We start from the raw sequence: 21,025 nt of genomic DNA on the forward strand, positions 1-21,025 counted from the left end.
GGAAGGAGTATCCTTTTTGAATACTGAATGAGATGGGGAAAGCACTGTTGGCACCACACTGGAGGTGGCTGAAATGGTGGAGGTTCATCCATTGCAAACGGAGACTGGTGGACTGGACAAGGGGAAACCCTATAATGACTCTAGTAGGGAGGGCAAGGAATGAGAGTAGAAATGCATGACAAAGAACAGACACAGTCAAGAACCCTCACTGACCATGATGGCAGTGATTCCACAGTTGAGGATAAATAAATTTGTTGGAATGGCTGGCGTGGAAGTTTGATTCATCCGAATAAAGATGACATAGATGGGGAAACTGGAAAAATGGAGTACAGTTCGCACAGGCCCAGTGGACTCAATCTCTCTTCGTACGATAATCCTGCCATCCCCAAAACCAGTCTGGTGAACCTTCACTGCACTCGCTCTGAGATAGACTAAGATAGTTTATCCTATCTTAGATAATGAGACCATACCTGCACACAACACTGCAGGTGTCGTCTCACCAAGGCCCCGTACAGCTGCAGTAAGAGATCCTTCCTGTACGCAAGTCCTCTTGAAATGAAGGCGAACATACCATTTGCCTTCCTAACTGCTTGATGTACCTCCATGCTTGTTTTCAATGACTGTTGTACTGGGACATCAAGGTCCTTTTGTATGTCAACATTTCCCAATCTATCACCATTGTTTCTGCATCTGAAGTGGATAACTTCACAGTTATCCATATTATACTGCAGGGCAGGTGGTGGTTTGGAAGTTTTGGGGGGGCAATTCTCACAAAAACAATTCTAAGTGTCAAATTCGCGTAAAAACTGGAGTAAATTCTGCTGGTTTTTTCAACAGGAGTTTCAAAATGAATGTCCTACATTCTGTGCACTGCAGAGTGCCTCAGCTTGAATCACGCTGAACATCAGTGGGCAGGACCTATTCCCGCTGGAGAGGCCGGCAGCATAATGCTGAGTGGGCCATGGCTTATGCTCCAATCTGTCAACGCCAAGATCAGCGTGGCTCCGCACTGCCTGCCACCAGATCGCTGGTGAATCCCACGACTCCGCATCGTTGGCTTTCCGACTCCCCCATGGCCCGATCACTGGTCCCCCGGACATGTCTGGGCCAACTTTGATGTCCTCCCCGCCCCCTGCAGCCCTGACTGACACACACCACCCCCCACCATCACAATGGTCAGCCCTGATCGCTGGCCTCCCTCCCTCTGTCACTCAGCCCGAATGCAGAGTGGCTGTGGGTCACCCCGCACACCAATTAGGCCCTGCCCCCTTTACACTGCCGGTTGCCTCCTTGGGCATTCGCACTTTGCCCTTTTGGGCAGTGTCAGGGGGCTCAGGCTGGCACTGCCAAGGTGCCAATGCCCGGGGGCCAACCCCTCACTGCAGTGGAGTCGGGCTGCCAGCTCCCCACAAGTGGGGAGCTATAGTTTAAACCCCGCTGGATTGAAATATGGGGTGGGAGGCATTTATGCAGAAAGCGGCATGGAGCTTTCTTAGGGCGACACGGTAGCACAGTGGTTAGCACTGCTGCTTCACAGCTCCAGGGACCTGGGTTCGATTCCCGGCTCAGGTCACTGTCTGTGTGGAGTTTGCACATTCTCCTCGTGTCTGTGTGGGTTTCCTCCGGGTGCTCCGGTTTCCTCCGGGTGCTCCGGTTTCCTCCCACAGTCCAAAGATGTGCGGGTTAGGTTGATTGGCCATGCTAAAATTTCCCCTTAGTGTCCTGGATGCATAGATTAGAGGGATTAGCGGGTAAAATATGTAGGGATATGGTGGTAGGGCCTGGGCGGGATTGTGGTCGGCGCAGACTCGATGGGCCGAATGGCCTCTTTCTGTACTGTAGGGTTTCTATGATCTATGATTCTATGAGCTGACAGCGCAGGAAATCTGGCTGCTGGAGACACGTGCCCAGTGGCGAGCCCACAAAACGGCCTCCGCTCGAGTCTCCCGGCCTGCTGCGCCACAAAAGCAGTGCAGTGGGCTGGGTGAATCACCCTCATTGTCACTGGACTAGTAACCCAGACACCCAGGTGAATTTCTTGTGGACACAAGTTCGAATCCCGCCATGGCACATGGTGAAATTCGAAGTCAATAAAAAAAAATCTGGGACTTGAAGTCTGATGATGACCATGAAACCATTGTCCATTGTCATAAAAACCCATCTGGTTCATTAATGTCCTTTTAGGGAAGGAAATCTGCTGTCCTTACCTGGTCTGGCCTAAATATGACTTCATACCCACACAGCATTGTGGTTGATTCTTGAATGGCCTGGCAAGTCACTCTATTCCAAGGGCAATTAGGAATGGGTAATAAATGCTGGCCCAGTCAGAGACACCCACATCCCGAGTGAATTTTGAAAATTTTTGTCTAAATCACCTTGAAGCCTCTGAGCATCCTCCCCAACACTCACCTTCCCACCAAGTTTTGTGTCATCAGTAAACTTTTGGTTCCCTCATTAATTCCTTAATGTATATTGTGAATAGCTAGGGCCCCAGCACTGATCCCTGCAGGACCTCACAAGCCACTGCCTGTCACTTTCAAAAGATCCATTTATTCCAATTCTGTTTCCTGTCTGCTAACCACTTCTCAAACCATTCCAAAATATTACCCCCAACCCCATGCGCTTTCATTTTACACACTAACCTCCTAGGTGGGACTTTATCAAAAGCTTTCTGAAAATCCAAATACACTACATCAGCTAGTTCACCCTTATCTATTCTGTGAGTTACAGCCTCAAAAAACTCCAGTAGGTTTGTCAGACATGATTTCTCTTTCATAAATCCAGGTTGATTTTTGTCTTATCCCATTGATATCTTGCAGGTGTCCTGTAATCAGATCCCTTATAATAGACTCTAGCATTTACCCTGCTACCGATGTAAATCTAACTGGTCTGTAATTCCCTGTTTTATCCCTCCCTCCTTTTGCAACAGTGGAGTTACAACTGCACCCTCCAATCTGCTGTGACTGTTCCAGAATCTACAACATTTTGGAAGATGACAACCAACACATCCACCATTTCCATGACCACCTCCTTTTGTACCCTGGGATGTAGATTATCAGGCCCTGGGGATTTCAGTCCCCTTAATTTCTCCAACACTATTTTTCTAGTAATTCTAATTTTCCTCATTTCCTTCTTCTCACCAAACCCTTGATTCGTTAGCATTTCTGGGAAGTTATTTGTGTCTACCACTGTGAAGGCAGAACTTAAATAGTTGTCTAATTGCTCAGCCATTTCCTCGTCCTTTGTTCTTAATTCTCCTGTTTCGGACTGTAAGGGACCTACATGAAGTAAAGTTTATTTATTTGTCACAAGTAGGCTTACATTAACACTTCAATGAAGTCATTGTGAAAATCCCCAAGTTGCCACACTCCAGTGCCTGTTTGGGCACACAGAGAATTTAGCATGGACAATCCACCTTACCCACACATCTTTGGAGTATGGGGGAAACCGGAGCACCCGGAGGAAACTCACGCAGACACGGGGAGAACGTGCAGACTCCGCACAGACAGTGACCCAAGCCAGGAATTGAACCTGGGTCCCTGGCTCTGTGAAACAGCTGTGCTAACCACTGTGCCACCGTGCCACCCATTTGTTTTCACTAATCATAGAAAAACTACAGCACAATACAGGCCCTTCAGCCCACAAAGTTGTGCCGAACATGTCCCTACCTTAGCGATTACTAGGCTTACCTATAACCCTCTATCTTACTAAGTTCCATGTACTTATCTAAAAGTCTCTTAAAAGACCCTATCGAATCCGCCTCCACCACCGTTGCTGGCAGCCCATTCCACGCACCCACCACCCTCTGAGTGAAAAACTTACCCCTGACATCTCCTCTGTACCTACTCTCCAGCACCTTAGACCTGTGTCCTCTTGTGGCAACTATTTCAGCCCGAGGAAAAAGCCTCTGACTGTCCACTCGATCAATACCTCTCAACATCTTGTACACCTCTATCAGGTCACCCCTCATCCTTCACCTCTCCAAGGAGAAAAGGCCGAGCTCACTCAACCTATCCTCATAAGGCATGCTCCTCAACCCAGGCAACTTCCTTGTAAATCTCCTCTGCACCCTCTCTATGGCTTCCACATCCTTCCTGTAATGAGGCGACCAGAACTGAGCACAGTACTCCAAGTGGGGTCTGACCAGGGTCCTATATAGCTGCAACATTATCTCACGACTCCTAAACTCAATTCCTCGATTGATGAAGGCCAGTACACCATACGCCTTCCTAACCACAGCCTCAACCTGCACAGCTGCTTTGAGCGTCCTATGAACTCGGTCCCCAAGATCCTTCTGATCTTCCACTCTGCCAAGAGTCCTACCATTAATATTATATTCCGCCATCCTATTTGACCTGCCAAAATGAACCACCTCACACTTATCTGGGTTGAACTCCATCTGCCATTTCTCCGCCCAGTCTTGCATCCTATCAATGTCTCGCTGCAACTTCTGACATCCCTCCACACTATCCACAACACCTCCAACCTTTGTGTCACCAGCAAACTTACCAACCCATCCCTCTACTTCCTCATCCAGGTCATTTATAAAAATCACAAAGTGTAAGGGTCCCAGAACAGATCCCTGGGGCACTCCACTGGTGACCAACCTCCATGCAGAATATGACCCATCTATAACCACTCTTTGCCTTCTGTGGGCAAGCCAGTTCTGGATCCACAAAGCAATGTCCCCTTGGATCCCATGTCCCCCTCACTTTCTCAATAAGCCTTGCATGGGGCACCTTATCAAATGCCTTGCTGAAGTCCATATATACTACATCTACTGCTCTTCCTTCATCAATGTGTTTAGTCACATCCTCAAAAAATTCGATCAGGCTCGTAAGGCATGATTTGCCTTTGACAAAGCCATGCTGACTATTCTTAATCATATTATACCTCTCCAAATGTTCATAAATCCTGCCTCTCAGGATCTTCTCCATCAACTTACCAACCACTGAGGTTAGACTCACTGGTCTATCTCCAGGGCTATCTCTACTCCCTTTCTTGAATAAAGGAACAACATCCGCAATCCTCCGAAACCTCTCCCGTCTCAATTGATGATGCAAAGATCATCGCCAGAGGCTCAGCAATCTCCTCCCTCGCTTCCCACAGTAGCCTGGGGTACATCTCATCCGGTCCCGGCGACTTATCTAACTTGATGCTTTTCAAAAGCTCCAACACATCCTCTTTCTTAATATCTACATGCTCAAGCTTTTCAGTCCGCTGCAAGTCTGCACTACAACCACCAAGATCCTTTTCCATAGTGAATACTGAAGTAAAGTATTCATTAAGTACCCCTACTATTTCTTCCGGTTCCATACAAACTTTCCCACCGTCACACTTGATCTTTTGATTATACTTACAGAAGCTTTTACAATCCGCTTTGTTACTTGCAAGTTTACTTTCGTGCTCCTTTTCTTCCCTCTTTTTCAATCTCTTTGTCCTCCTTTGCTGAAGACTAAACTTCTCCCAACCTTCAGGCTTGCTACTTTTTCTGGCAACCTTATTGGACCCCTCCTTGGATCTAATACCATCCTCAATTTCCTTTGTAAACCACGGTTGATTGTCTCCATTTCCAATCAATGAGCTCACTAGTCGAGGGAGAAAAAAGTCAGGGATGGCCCTTGTGAAGATGCAGCAAGTGGAAATTGAAAGCAAAGTTGATTAAATTTTCCAGTTCCGGTTGAGAGCAGGAGACAGCATTAACAGTCATCAATGTACAGGGAGAAAGAGGTGAGGGCAGGGCCTGAGTGGGACTAGAACGAGGAATGTTTCACTTCTTTAGATTGCACTTTTATGACTTGTATTGGCAGCTTAATGCTTAGGATAAGCTGCTCTAATGTTTTCACATGGGATGAGATTGTCAATACAAACAGGACATATGGATTTTTATTCTGTCAGATGTAAGTCAGTTCCAGATGGAATTACTGATATTTTCTCCTCTGGTTAATATATTTCACTGTGTAATTGTCTTCTACAGGGACCCAGTGCCGTACCGAAACCCTGAAATGAGACTTCACATTCATTCCAAAGGTTCCACCATGCCAGCAACAAACTGTCGCCCAAGTGTGACAGCGACTCAGGTCTGCTGCATGACTGCAAGTGATAAACTGAGCCGATGGATGGTGCTGGGAGTGCAGGGAGCACTCCTCAGCCACTTTATCAAACCTCTATACATCACTAGTGTTGTCCTTCGTAAGTAAAACACATTTCATTTGGAAAAGAAACAGTAGAATAATGTAGTCATTTTTGCATCGGGGTTTTGAATTGTATAGAAACTGAATTGGCATTATTGTGGCTAACTGCCTTCAAATTATTTGCTGTGTGCCTCTCTATTGTCTGTAGCTCCGAGCAGACTGATTTTTTTTGCATGTGTGTCCATGTCTTCCCTGACTAATTTGTCACCAAGGCCCAGATTAAGTGTTTTTCTTGTGGCAAAATGTAAAGTCCTGCACAGAGCAGGGGTATCCTTGTATCCACAGAACAGGTGAAACAGCTGTACTAAACCTGTGAGGGATATAGTTTTCACTGATTATTTTTCAAGCAGCTTCTCAAATTTATCCCTTGCTCTCACCCAAGGTGATTACCCAGAATTCACAATTGAAACTGGGGCCTCGATATGTTGGGCACAGATCAGGTTCCCTCTGTGTGAATCTCGGTGTTTGAGCATTTGCAAAGACGCTGCATGAGATTGTGCTTCTGAACAGAATATTACTGAGGCACACTACCTTAACACAGTTTTAAAAAATACATTTGAATGTTAAGTGCTGCAACTTCCAACGCAGACACGTGAGCAGAAAAGTGAATGATAAATTGCTGAGGGGGGAGAATAACTTTCTCAAATAGTGAAAGCTTTTTTTGTATTTCGAAACCAGCTGGCCAATTTCATCCGATGCAAATCGTCACCAAAGCAATCAATCAGCGTGTGGATGAGAGCTTGAACGAGAAGCTTCCTGATCTGTTCACTGCTGTGAGGGCACATTTCTCCCATTGTGGTGAGGAAGAACCAAAGGAAGCTGAACCACTTCATAAAAAGCTGAGCATTAACTGGTGTCGGGGGGATAAAACTGTGGAAATAGTGGATGGAAGCACAGGACAGATCACAGAAGAGTAAGTTTTAATGATCCTGCTTTAGTAGCAAGGATTACAACATGAATGAAATACCAATGTTTAAAACAAATGCATTACAATTCCTTTTAACTGGCCAGAAATTGTTCCTTTTAGGATAGAACTGACAGTAGATGTTATTCTCAGGTAAACACTCGTACCAAATTGGCCTCCGCACTATTTTAACATGGCTGTTCAAGGGTTGTCAGATATTTTTGGGCATCAGTTGAAAAATGGAGGGCTCATCATGGCTCTCCAACACTTAAAACTACTGATAGACCTCCTCACTTGCTGACTCTCCCGGATTTGATGGGTGCTATCTCAGTCCATGACCTATCCTCAGACTTTGGAATATAAACTCCACTTTCTGATACTGTTAATCCAAGCTAACACCTGAACGAGGATATCACAGAACATTTTGGTACAAATGAGCTGAGGGAATAGCAGGCTGTAATTTCTGCTATTTACTGAGAAGCTAAGCTTAAGAAATCCTGATTTGGGAACATAAGAGTAGGAGTGCGCCAATCAACCCCTCAAGCCTGCTCAGCCATTTAATGAGATCACAGCTGATCTTCTCACTCAACACTACCTTCCCGTACTATCCCCATTTGCCCTGAATGTCATTGCTATCTAGAAATCCATCAACCTCTGCTTTGAACATCTCGGTGACTGAGCTGTCACAGCTATCTGGGGTAGAGAATTCGAAAGAGTTACCATCTTGTGAGTGAAGAAATTCCTCCTCATTTAAGCCCTAAATGTCCTACAGGGAGGCAGTGGCATAGTGGTTTTGTCACTGAACTGTGTAATCCAAAGACCCAGGGTAATGCTTTGCGGACAGATGGTGGAATTTGAATTCAATCAATAAAAATCTGGATTTAAAAGTCTAATGCACATTGTTGATTGTTGTAAAAACCCATCTGGTTCACAAATGTCCTTTAGGGAAGGAAATCTGTTGTCTTTATCTGGTCTGGCCTGCATGTGACTCCAGATCCACAACAACATGGTTAACTCATAAATGCCCTCTGAAATGGCCGCGCAAACCGCTAAAACTTTCACAGGAATGAAACTGGATGGACCATGCTCTATTGACCCAGGCATCAGAACCGCATTGATAAACCCAACCCTGATGAACCTGCAAAGTTCTTCTTACTAATGTCTGAGTGCTTGTGCCAAAATGTGGAGGTCTTGTCTTAGAGATTAATCAAGCAACAGCCGAACAAAGTCATACTCAGGGAATAATATCCAAAACATCACCATTCCTGGTATAGAACCATAGAAAATTACAGCTCAGAAACAGGCCTTTTGGCCCTTCTTGTCTGTGCCGAACCATTTTATGCCTAGTCCCACTGACCTGCACACCCCTCTCATCCATGAACCCGTCCAAGTTTTTCTTAAATGTTAAAAGTGACCCCGCATTTACCACTTTATCCGGCAGCTCATTTCACACCCCCACCACTCTCTGCGTGAAGAAGCCCCCGCTAATATTCCCTTTAAATTTTTCTCCTTTCACCCTTAACCCACGCCCTCTGGTTTTTTTCTCCCCTGGCCTCAGCGGAAAAAGCCTGCTTGCATTCACTCTATCTATACCCATCAAAATCTTATACACCTCTATCAAATCTCCCCTCAATCTTCTACGCTCCAGGGAATAAAGTCCCAACCTATTCAATCTCTCTCTGTAACTCAGCTTCTCAAGTCCCGGCAACATCCTTGTGAACCTTCTCTGCACTCTTTCAATCTTATTTACACCCTTCCTGTAACTAGGTGACCAAAACTGTACACAATACTCCAAATTCGGCCTCACCAATGCCTTATATAACCTTGTAAGAAGTTTAACAACACCAGGTTAAAGTCCAACAGGTTTATTTGGTAGCAAAAGCCACACAAGCTTTCGGAGCTCTTAGCCCCTTCTTCAGGTGAGTGGGAATTCTGTTCACAAACAGAGCTTATAAAGACACAGACTCAATTTACATGAATAATGGTTGGAATGCGAATACTTACAACTAATCAAGTCTTTAAGAAACGAAACAATGTGAGTGGAGAGAGCATCAAGACAGGCTAAAAAGATGTGTATTGTCTCCAGACAAGACAGCCAGTGAAACTCTGCAGGTCCACGCAACTGTGGGAGTTACAAATAGTGTGACATGAACCCAATATCCCGGTTGAGGCCGTCCTCGTGTGTGCGGAACTTGGCTATCAGTTTCTGCTCAGCGACTCTGCGCTGTCGTGTGTCGCGAAGGCTGCCTTGGAGAACGCTTACCCGAATATCAGAGGCCGAATGCCCGTGACCGCTGAAGTGCTCCCCAACAGGAAGAGAACAGTCTTGCCTGGTGATTGTCGAGCGGTGTTCATTCATCCGTTGTCGCAGCGTCTGCATAGTTTCCCCAATGTACCATGCCTCGGGACATCCTTTCTTGCAGCATATCAGGTAGACAACGTTGGCCGAATTGCAAGAGTATGTACCGTGTACCTGGTGGATGGTGTTCTCACGTGAGATGATGGCATCTGTGTCGATGATCCAGCACGTCTTGCAGAGGTTGCTGTGACAGGGTTGTGTGGTGTCATGGTCACTGTTCTCCTGAAGGCTGGGTAGTTTGCTGCGGACAATGGTCTGTTTGAGGTTGTGCGGTTGTTTGAAGGCAAGAAGTGGGGGTGTGGGGATGGCCTTGGTGAGATGTTCGTCTTCATCAATGACATGTTGAAGGCTCCGGAGGAGATGCCGTAGCTTCTCCGCTCCGGGGAAGTACTGGACAACGAAGGGTACTCTGTCCACTGTGTCCCGTGTTTGTCTTCTGAGGAGGTCGGTGCAGTTTTTCGCTGTGGCGCGTTGGAACTGTTGATCAATGAGTCTAGCGCCATATCCTGTTCTTATGAGGGCATCTTTCAGCGTCTGGAGGTGTTTGTTGCGATCCTCCTCATCCGAGCAGATCCTGTGTATACGGAGGGCTTGTCCGTAGGGGATGGCTTCTTTAACGTGTTTAGGGTGGAAGCTGGAGAAGTGGAGCATCGTGAGGTTATCCGTGGGCTTGCGGTACAGTGAGGTGCTGAGGTGACTGTCCTTAATGGAGATGCGTGTGTCCAAGAATGCAACCGATTCCGGAGAGTAGTCTATGGTGAGCCTGATGGTGGGATGGAACTTGTTGATGTCATCATAGAGTTGTTTCAGTGATTGTTCACCATGAGTCCAAAGGAAGAAAATGTCATCGATGTATCTAGTGTATAGCATCGGTTGAAGGTCCCGTGCGGTGAAGAAGTCTTGTTCGAACCTGTGCATGAAGATGTTGGCATATTGAGGTGCGAATTTGGTCCCCATGGCTGTTCCGTGTGTCTGGATGAAGAACTGGTTGTTGAAGGTGAAGATATTGTGGTCCAGGATGAAGCGGATGAGATGTAAAATTGCATCTGGAAACTGGCAGTTGTTGGCGCTGAGCACTGAGGCCGTTGCAGCAATGCCATCGTCATGGGGGATGCTGGTGTAGAGTGCCGAGACATCCATTGTGACGAGGAGCGCTCCTGGTTCAACTGCTCCATGTATGCCGAGTTTCTGTAGGAAATTCCTCTAATGATGGGCGGCACGGTAGCACAGTGGCTAGCACTGCTGCTTCACAGCTCCAGGGTCCCGGGTCACTGTCTGTGGAGTTTGCACATTCTCCTCGTGTCTGCGTGGGTTTCCTCCGGGTGCTCCGGTTTCCTCCCACAGTCCAACGATGTGCGGGTTAGGTTGATTGGCCAGGTTAAAAAAAAAAATTGCCCCTTACAGTCCTGGGATGCATAGGTTAGAGGGATTAGTGGGTAAAATATGTGGGGGTAGGGCCTGGGTGGGATTGTGGTCGGTGCAGACTCGATGGGCCGAATGGCCTCCTTCTGCACTGTAGGGTTTCTATGATTTCTATGAAGTCCGTCGTGTCGCGACAAAAGCTGGGGGTTCTTTGTACAATGGGTTTCAGGATGCCCTCGACATAGCCGGAGAGGTTCTCGCACAGGGTCCCATTGCCCGATACGATGGGACGGCCGGGTGTGTTTGCCTTGTGTATCTTCGGGAGGCAGTAGAGATCTCCAACGCGGGGAGTACGTGGGATGAGAGCACGGAGGATGTTCTGAAGGTCTGGATCAAAGGTCTTGATCAGAGTGTTGAGTTGACGGGTGTGTTCTTTGGTCGGATCTGCAGGTAACTGTCTGTAGTGTTCCTCGTTGTTGAGTTGTCGGTACACTTCTTTGCAGTAATCCGTTCTGTTCAGTATGACGATGGCCCCTCCTTTGTCTGCTGGTTTGATGACAATGTTGCGGTTGGTCTTGAGAGCGTGGATGGCGTTACGTTGTGCTTGGGTGATGTTCGGGGCTGTCTTGTGAGTGCGGCTGATGAATTTGGTGTTGACGCACCTCCTGACGGCTTGGGCATACATGTCAAGTCGAGGGCAGCGGCCTTCTGGAGGAGTCCATTTCGACTCTTTCCTCTTCGGATGCACTGCGGATCTCTCTGTCGGCTGTTCCGGTTCATTGGCTGTCTCATTGTGTTCGTTGTTGGCCTCTTGGGGTTTGTGGAAGAACTCCCTCAGCCTCATTCGCCTGATGAATTCCTCTGTGTCTGCTGCGAGACTGATGGGGTCTATTTTGGTGGTGGGGCAAAAATTAAGCCCTCGGCTGAGAACTTCGATTTCATCTGGTTGAAGTGTGTAGTCGGAGTTTCACAAGAGTTTCACTGGCTGTCTTGTCTGGAGACAATACACATCTTTTTAGCCTGTCTTGATGCTCTCTCCACTCACATTGTTTCGTTTCTTAAAGACTTGATTAGTTGTAAGTATTCGCATTCCAACCATTATTCATGTAAATTGAGTCTGTGTCTTTATAAGCTCTGTTTGTGAACAGAATTCCCACTCACCTGAAGAAGGGGCTAAGAGCTCCGAAAGCTTGTGCGGCTTTTGCTACCAAATAAACCTGTTGGACTTTAACCTGGTGTTGTTAAACTTCTTACTGTGTTTACCCCAGTCCAACGCCGGCATCTCCACATCATTATATAACCTTACCATAACACTCCAACTTTTATACTCGATACTCCGATTTATAAAGGCCAATGTACCAAAGGCACTCTTTACGACCCTATCCACCTGTGACGTCACTTTTAGGGAATTCTGTACCTGTATTCCCAGATCCCTCTGTTCAACTGCACTCTTCAGAGTCCTACCATTTACCCTGTACATTCTTCTTTGGTTTGTCCTTCCAAAGTGCAATATCTCACACTTGTCTGCGTTAAATTCCATTTGCCATTTTTCAGCCCATTTTTCTAGTTGGTCCAAATCCCTCTGCAAGCTTTGAAAACCTTCCTCACTGTCCACTACACCTCCAATCTTTGTATCATCAGCAAACTTGCTGATCCAATTTACCACATTATCATCCAGATCATTGATATAGATGACAAACAACAATGGACCCAACACCGATCCCTGCGGCACACCACTAGTCACAGGCCTCCACTCAGAGAAGCAATCCTCCACAACCACTCTCTGGCTTCTTCCATTGAGCCAGTGTCTTATCCAATTTACTACCTCCCCATGTATACCCAGCGACTGAACCTTCCTAACTAACCTCCCATGAGGGACCTTGTCAAAGGCCTTGCTGAAATGTCCTGTCTCATTGGCAGGACAACCTAGCAGAGGTGGTGGCACATTGGTGTGCAGTCTGGAGTCCTCAACATCAACTCCAGACCCCATGAAGTCTCATAGCATCAGGTCAAACAAATTGCATTCAAGAAAAATCTGCAATTAAAAGCTTAACGATGACCGTGAAACCATTGTCGATTGTCATAAAAATCCATTTGGTTCACTAATGTCCTTTAGGGAATTAAATCTGCCATCCTTACCTGGTCTGGCCTACATGTGACTCCAGATCCACAACATTGTGGTTTGAGTCTTAAAATGCCCTCTGAAATGGATTCAGTTCAAGGGCAATTAGGGATGGGCACTGGCCAGTGACACTCATGTCCCATGAATAAATTGAAAAAGACACTCGAAATGTGACACCATCAAGGACAAAGCAATGTGCTTGATTTGCACCCTATCCACACATATTCACTCCCTCCACTACTGAAACAGTGACAGTGACTGGTGTGTACCAGTTACAAGCTGCACAATAGGAACTCATCATGCTTCCATAGACAACACTTTTACCATCTGGATGAGGAAGTGGAGGGATGGGTTGGTAAGTTTGCCGACGACACGAAGGTTGGTGGGGTTGTGGATAGTCGGGAGGGATGTTAGAAGTTACAGAGGGACATAGATAGGATGCAAGACTGGGCGGAGAAGTGGCAGATGGACTTCAACCCAGATAAATGTGTAGTGGTCCATTTTGGCAGGTCAAATGGGATGAAGGAGTACAATATAAAGGGAAAGACTCTTAGTACTGTAGAGGATCAGAAGGAGCTTGGGGTCCGGGTCCATAGGACTCTAAAATCGGCCCCGCAGGTGGAGGAGGTGGTTAAGAAGGTGTATGGTGTGCTAGCCTTTATCAGTCGAGGGATTGAGTTTAGGAGTCCGGGGATAATGATGCAGCTATATAAGACCGTCGTCAGACCCCACTTGGAGTACTGTGCTCAGTTCTGGTCGCCTCACTATAGGAAGGATGTGGAAAAGATTGAAAGGGTGCAGAGGAGATTTACAAGGATGTTGCCTGGATTGAGTGGCATGCCTTATGAGGATAGGCTGAGGGAGCTCGGTCTTATCTCCCTGGAGAGACGTAGGATGAGAGGCGACCTAATAGAGGTATATAAGATGTTGAGAGGCATAGATCGGGTGGACTCTCAGAGGCTTTTTCCCAGGGTGGAAATGGCTGCTACGAGAGGACACGGGTTTAAGGTGTGATGCGCGATAAATCACATGGGAGGCAGGATGTACCCGGGAAATAAAGGCTTTTATTGCCAACAATAACGGAGCTACTATATACAATATACAATTCCAGACTAAAGGGTCACCAGGCAGAGCAGTGACCTTTATACCTCTCCCGGAAGGCGGAGCCAACTGGGGTGTACCATAGGACTATATTAACAGGTAGAACAGCCCAACCCTAACCCCAACAGTAACATATCTACAGACTCATAGTACTGGCCAAACCATGGCTCAGCACTCCTGGTGGTAACCAACAATGGTTCACAACAAGGTGCTGGGGGGTAGGTACAGGGGAAATGTTAGGGGGAAGTTTTTCACACAGAGGGTGGTGGGTGAGTGGAATCAGCTGCCGTCAGTGGTGGTGGAGGCCAACTCAGTAGGGTCTTTTAAGTGACTCCTGGATGAGTACATGGGACTTAATAGGATGGAGGGTTATAGGTAGGCCTAAAAGGTAGGGATATATTCGTCTCAACTTGTGGGGCCGAAGGGCCTGTTTTGTGCTGTAGTTTTCTATGTTTCTATCTAGAAGGACAAGGGCAGAAGGCTCATCGGAACACCACCACCTGGAAGTTCCCCTCCAAGCAATTCACCATCCTAATTCGGAAATATCTCGCCACTTCTTCACTGTCGCTGGGTTACAATCCTAGAACTCCCTAACAGTACTGTGGGTGTACCTACTCCACATGTACTGCAACTGTTCAAGAAGGCAGCTCACCATCACCTTTTAAAGTGAAATTAGAGATGAGCAATAAATGCTGACCTAGCCAGTAACACCCACATCCCTGAGAGCGTGCCCTGGTTCTAGACACCCAATCCCCAACCAAGGAAACATCCTGCCTTTATCTATCCTGTCAAGCCCTTTAACAATGCTGTAGATCACCTCTCATTCTTCTGAACTCCAGAGAATACAGGACCACAATCTTCACAATCTTTCCTCATAGGATAATCTTGCCAGTCCCGGGGTTAGTCTGATGAACGTTTATTGCACTTGAGTAAGGAGACCACAGCTGCACGCAATACTCGAGATGTGATCCGTCCAATGCCCTATACAACTGTAGTAAAACCTCTCTCATTCCGTACTCCAATCTCCTTGCAATAAAGGCTAACTTCCATTTACCTTCCTAATTGCTTGTTCCACCTGCATGTTAGCTTTGTGACTTATGAACAAGAACACCCAGCTCCCTCAGACATCAACATTACCCAGTCTCCCCATTTCAGAATTACTGTGTATTTCTGTTTTTCTTCCCAAAGTGGATGATTTAACAATATTCCTGTTATATTCCAACTGCCATTTCTGTCTAAACCTCCATGAAGCCTCTTCACATCCTCCTCACAACTGGCATTTCCACCAAGCTCTGATCCTTGCAGCACCCCACGAGTCACAGCTTGCTAAGCAAACTTTCCTGCAACCATTTCGCCCAATAATAGATCAACCCAAGAAAGAAAGATGTAAAAGTTGAATGCATGGAAATACTGAGGGTTACAGATCAATTAAAATCTGCAAAAATAAATTGTAAGTAATTAAATGTGACCCTGTATTGAGAGACCATATGCTGCAAGGCATTCTGCACAGGGTCAAAAATAATCATTTTAAAAGAATAATAGAGAATCCGAGATCGCAAAACTACAGAACTCTGGTTTAAAGTGTGCACTAATAGTGCTTTTTTGTTTTAGCACAATTTGTAAATAGCAGAACTTCCCTGAATAGGACTGTCTGAATTTTCATTTTAGCCCGGGTACTGGTGAAGGAACATAATTCACCCTTTTTATCTGTTTTTTTATGGGAAAATGATTTGGACTGAAGAGGTGTTAATTTGTGACAATTATTATGAATATATTAGGAGTGCTAATAAGGGATAGCTGTATTGAACTTTACAGCGCCGCATATTGTTGGTAAGTGACTGGTGTTTGTTCTGTGTTGGCAAAGTTCATAAATAGATTCAGGACAATTTAGTTTTTAAAATGTGGGGATCTGCTGCAATTCCTAATTCTAGGGTGGATTTGCCTTTTTAAAAACTATTTATTTACTAAACACCCTTTTTCTTGTTTTTCAAGTTCCCCTTTTAAAAATGGAGTCAACACTGCCAGTCGTTTGTGCAAGGCTGCCGCATTGTATTCCTTTCGGTGTGTAGCGAAGGAAATGGACAGACAAGATTTACTCGACCTGTCAACTGGTCATGAAGCCAAGGTAAACAGAGTTTTCCATATGTACAAGGAAATGTCCACGCAGGAGCTCTTTATATTTAAATATTTAAACAGTGAGCGAGTACTAAGTAAAGTCTATGTTTGAAATGAAGGAACTAAAATAGATGGAATTGAGTGAAGGAATCCCATGGAACCCACCTGTCACAATGCAAAACCATCATCATTGGCTGAAATTTTATGTTTGATGTGTAACTGTTTGGACTGTAAAATCTTTGATCAAATTTTTAGTGGGTCATCTCGAACATCTTATAACTGATCTTGTAAAATGCTTTCTGGCCTATTGACTCCATAAAATGACTGGCTTGTACCATTATATTGCTTGTATTTCCCACAGCAATCTAAGTGACACTGAGAATGCTTACATTAGTGCACCGATACTTTATTCATGTCCTCCGTTTCCCCACAGCCAGATCTTTGCTTTTTTTCAGATCCATTTATTCTTTTGTAAAGCATGAATCTGCTTTCTATATTCTTGCTGGAAAATAGTGTTGAAATTAAATTTGCATTCATCATTACTTGAATTTCCAGTGTCTGTACTGTCTGCCAGTGATGGAAAGATCTCAAACTTTTTGTGGCAGCAACGGCAGTAAAGCAAAAGAATTGCAGCCATCGGGGACTTCCTACAAGGAAAGTAGTTTTCATTCGGTCGACAGAATTTTGATTTGATTTATTATTGTCACATTTATTGGTATCCAGTGAAAAGTATTGTTTCTTGCGCACTATACAGACAAAGCATACAAAGGACAATACAGCACAGGAACAGGCCCTTCGGCCCTCCAAGCCCGTGCCACTCCCTGGTCCAAACTAGACCATTCTTTTGTATCCCTCCATTCCCACTCCGTTCATGTGGCTATCTAGATAAGTCTTAAACGTTCCCAGTGTTTCCGCCTCCACCACCTTGCCCGGCAGCGCATTCCAGGCCCCCACCACCCTCTGTGTGAAACACGTCCTTCTGATATCCGTGTTAAACCCCCCCCCCCCCCCCCTTCACCTTGAACCTATGACCCCTCGTGAACGTCACCACCGATCTGGGAAAAAGCTTCCCACCATTCACCCTATCTATGCCTTTCATAATTTTATACACCTCTATTAGGTCACCCCTCATCCTCCGTCTTTCCAGTGAGAACAACCCCAGTTTACCCAACCTCTCCCCATAACTAAGCCCTTCCATACCAGGCAACATCCTAGTAAACCTCCTCTGCACTCTCTCTAAAGCCTCCACGTCCTTCTGGTAGTGTGGTGACCAGAACTGGGCGCAGTGTTCCAAATGCGGCCGAACCAACGTTCTATACAACTGCAACATCAGAGCCCAACTTTTATACTCTAAAGTAGTTTTCATTCGGTCGACAGAATTTTGATTTCATTTATTATTGTCACATGTATTGGTATCCAGTGAAAAGTATTGTTTCTTGCGCACTATACAGACAAAGCATACCGTTAGTAGAGAGGGAAAGGAGAGAATGCAGAATATAGTGTTAAATCATAACTAGGGTGTAGAGAAAGATCAACTTAATGCAAGGTAGGTCCATTCAAAAGTGTGATGGCAGCAGGGAACAAGCTGTTCTTGAGTCGGTTGGTACGTGACCTCAGACTTTTGTGTCTTTTTCTCGATGGAAGAAGGTAGAAGAGGGAATATCTGGGGTACGTGGGGTCCTTAATTAGGTTGGCTGCTTTGCCGAGGCAGTGGGAAGTGTAGACAGTGTCAGTGGATGGGAGGCTGGTTTGCATGATGGATTGGGCTACATTCATGACCTTTTGTAGTTTCTTGCAGTCTTGGACAGAGCAGGAGCCATACCAAGCTGTGATACACCACAGAAAGCATTCTTTCTGGTTGTATCTGTAAAGGTTGGTGAGAGTCGTAGCTGAGATGCCAAATTTCCTTCGTCTCCTGAGAAAGTAGAGGCGTTGGTGGGCTTTCTTAACTATAGTGTCTTATACATTTGAGTTAAAAATGTTTTCTTAACATTGGCTGGAATTCTCCCCATTCAGGCTGGCAGGATTCTCTGGTCCTGCCGACAACACACCCCCTCCTGCGGATTTCCCAGCAATGTGGCGTAACATCAATGGGAAATGCCACTGACAGCAGTGGGACCAGAGAATCCTGCCGCCAGTGAACGGCGCACCATCTCCTGCCATCGAGAAACATGTGGCTGAGAAGCCAGAGTCCTGCCCATTGTTAATTTCACATCAGTTTCATTTAAAGCTTTGCTTAAGCTTTCAAAATCTATGAACACAGGTGTTGCAAGAGGAGCCAGAAACCTCGCAGGATGTGGTTTTCTGAGACTTTTAGCCAGAAATAACAGTGATCCTACTGAAAACGATGAATAGGTAGTGTTGAATGTCTGTGACATTTATTTACAGGTGCAGAGAGGCTGGGTGCATTGGCACCTGTAAAAGCCAGCTGTGCATCGCTGGCCTACACAATCATCAATTTAGGTTTGTATTCTGGGAGTAATAATTTAACAACTACACATGCACTTTTGTTTCACTGGTTCTGGAGAGACGTCTTGCCAGTGTGAACAGGATGGTCAGTGGCAGGTGGGCTGTTTTCAGGTGTTGAGGCCTCAAAAACCTTAGAACCTGTCCTTTGTGTAAACTTGAAATAATTTTGCTGCAGCCAGCAGAAGAATCTTTATCAGAGCGCTGATCTTGTTATTGCTTGTCTGATTTGGTGATTACAGGAAGTTATCTACGCATTTCTTTATTTTCAAAGTGACCTCTAATGATTGCCTCCATAACCATTTTAGATGAATGCCAAAAGCTATCAAGAAGCCAAGGGAATCCTGAATTATCATTTCATTTCCACTGGAGCAGGGCCGTGGCCACAGAAACGACTTGTTGACAACTTCAGCAAATGAGTCTCACTGCAACGCAAAAGCAATATTTCACTGATTTTTTTGACTTTTGAATAGAGGTAATTTTCCTTTTGCTTGTAAAAGCATGTTTGTTTGAAATTATTGTCAAGTATGTTTTTTGTTCTAAAGGACATCCAGACAAGGTGCTTTCTGGTGTAATGTTGAGGTCCAATTTCAGGCCCGTTTATAGAATGAATAAAATCAGTGTTGTACTTCATTCAAATAAAAAATATTGCAATATGGTCCACACATTGTGCTAGAACGAGTATTGTTTAATATGGGAAGTAAATGCTGTTTTTCCACACCTTCCTCCAGCAGATTAGTTTAAATCTGAACAAGAATATCAGCTGCTGTCCTGAGTGAGGATATTAGTCCAATCTCTGAAGCGAAGCCCACTACTCTGTCCTAGCAAGAACACAGGAATAGAGCACTAAGACCGTGTGATATTGAATGAAATCATGACTCAACTATACATGCTCACCTTTTGCCCCATATTCCTTCATACCTTGGGTTATGAAAATCTATTAATCTTGCATTTAAAATTAAGCGTTCACACAACATCACCTACATTCTGCAGCAGAGAATGCCGAACCTTTCCCACCTTGGTGTGCACATGTGCTTCCTGACTTCAATCCCGAAGCACCTGCCTCAAGATTTTAGGTCATGTTCTCTGGTCTTGTAGATGGAGGAGGAAGGGCTACTACTGGGCGGCACGGTAGCACAGTGGTTAGCACTGCTGCTTCACAGCTCCAGGGTCCCAGGTTCGATTCCCGGCTCGGGTCACTGTCTGTGTGGAGTTTGCACATTCTCCTCGTGTCTGCGTGGGTTTCCTCCGGGTGCTCTGGTTTCCTCCCACAGTCCAAAGATGTGCGGGTTAGGTTGATTGGCCAGGTTGAGAATTGCCCCTTAGAGTCCTGGGATGTGTGGGTTTGAGGGATTAGCGGGTAAATATGTGGGGGTGGGGCCTGGGTGGGATTGTGGTCGGTGCAGACTCGATGGGCCGAATGGCCTCCTTCTGCACTGTAGGGTTTCTACTCCTTCAGCATTAACTTGATTAATGCTTTAAGGTACTGATGGATAAAGATAAGTGTAGTCCTCAAGTTAAGGTGCTAAACTGGGGGAAGGCTAATTACAACAATATTAGGCAGGAACTGAAGAATGTAGATTGGGGGCAGATGTTTGAGGGCAAATCAACATCTGGCATGTGGGAGGCTTTCAAGTGTAAGTTGATAGGGATTCAGGACCGGCACATTCCTGTAAGGATGAAGGATAAGTATGGCAAGTTTTGGGAACCTCGGGATCACGAAAGATATTGTGAGCCGAGAAAAAGGAAGCATTTGTCAAAGCTAGGGGGCTGGTAACACACGAAGCAAGTGTGGAATATAAGGAAAGTAGAAAGAAACTTGAGTAAGGAGGGCTAAAAGGGGTCATGAAAAAGCATTGGCCAGCAGGATTAAGGAAAATCCCAAGGTTTTTTATACAAATGTAAAGAGCAAGAGGGTAGCCAGGGAGAGGGTTGGCCCACTCAAGGACAAGGGAGGGAATCTATGTGTGGAGCCAGAGGAAATGGGCATGGTATTAAATGAGTACTTTGCGTCAGTATTCACCAAAGAGAAGGACTTGGTGGATGATGAGTCTGGGAAAGGGTGTGTAGATAGTTTGAGTCATGTTGAGATCAAAAAGGAGGTATTGGGGTTCTTGAGAAACATTAAGGTAGACAAGTCCGCAGGGCCTGATGGGATATACCCCAGAATACTGAGAGAGACAAGGGAGGAAATTGCTGGGGCCTTGAGAGAAATCTTTGTATCCTCACTGGCTACAAGGGAGGTCATGATGTGGAGATGCCGGCATTGGACTGGGGTGAACACAGTGGGAAGTCTCACAACACGAGGTTAGAGTCCAACAGGTTTGTTTGGTGGCGGGTGCCATGGGCTTTCGGAGCGCTGCTCCTTCGTCCACTCCAGATGACGAGGGAGCAGCGCTCCA

At 45.8% G+C, this 21,025-nt stretch overlaps 1 protein-coding gene across 1 annotated transcript in view; it reads left to right on the top strand.

The window, feature by feature from the left end:
* LOC144511093 (adenosine deaminase domain-containing protein 1-like) overlaps nucleotides 1–19,218 on the top strand; it is a 112,717-nt gene extending 93,499 nt beyond the window's left edge. Inside the window, exons 9-12 of the mRNA XM_078241071.1 lie at nucleotides 5,978–6,192; nucleotides 6,873–7,107; nucleotides 16,035–16,167; nucleotides 18,932–19,218. Of these exons, the coding sequence (XP_078097197.1) occupies nucleotides 5,978–6,192; nucleotides 6,873–7,107; nucleotides 16,035–16,167; nucleotides 18,932–19,042 (694 nt within the window). The 3' untranslated portion in view covers nucleotides 19,043–19,218. The remainder of the gene's footprint in view (nucleotides 1–5,977; nucleotides 6,193–6,872; nucleotides 7,108–16,034; nucleotides 16,168–18,931) is intronic.
* Nucleotides 19,219–21,025: the final 1,807 nt, after the last annotated feature.

This window comes from Mustelus asterias, chromosome 24, assembly GCF_964213995.1.
Source record: "Mustelus asterias chromosome 24, sMusAst1.hap1.1, whole genome shotgun sequence".
Classification (NCBI taxonomy): domain Eukaryota; kingdom Metazoa; phylum Chordata; class Chondrichthyes; order Carcharhiniformes; family Triakidae; genus Mustelus; species Mustelus asterias.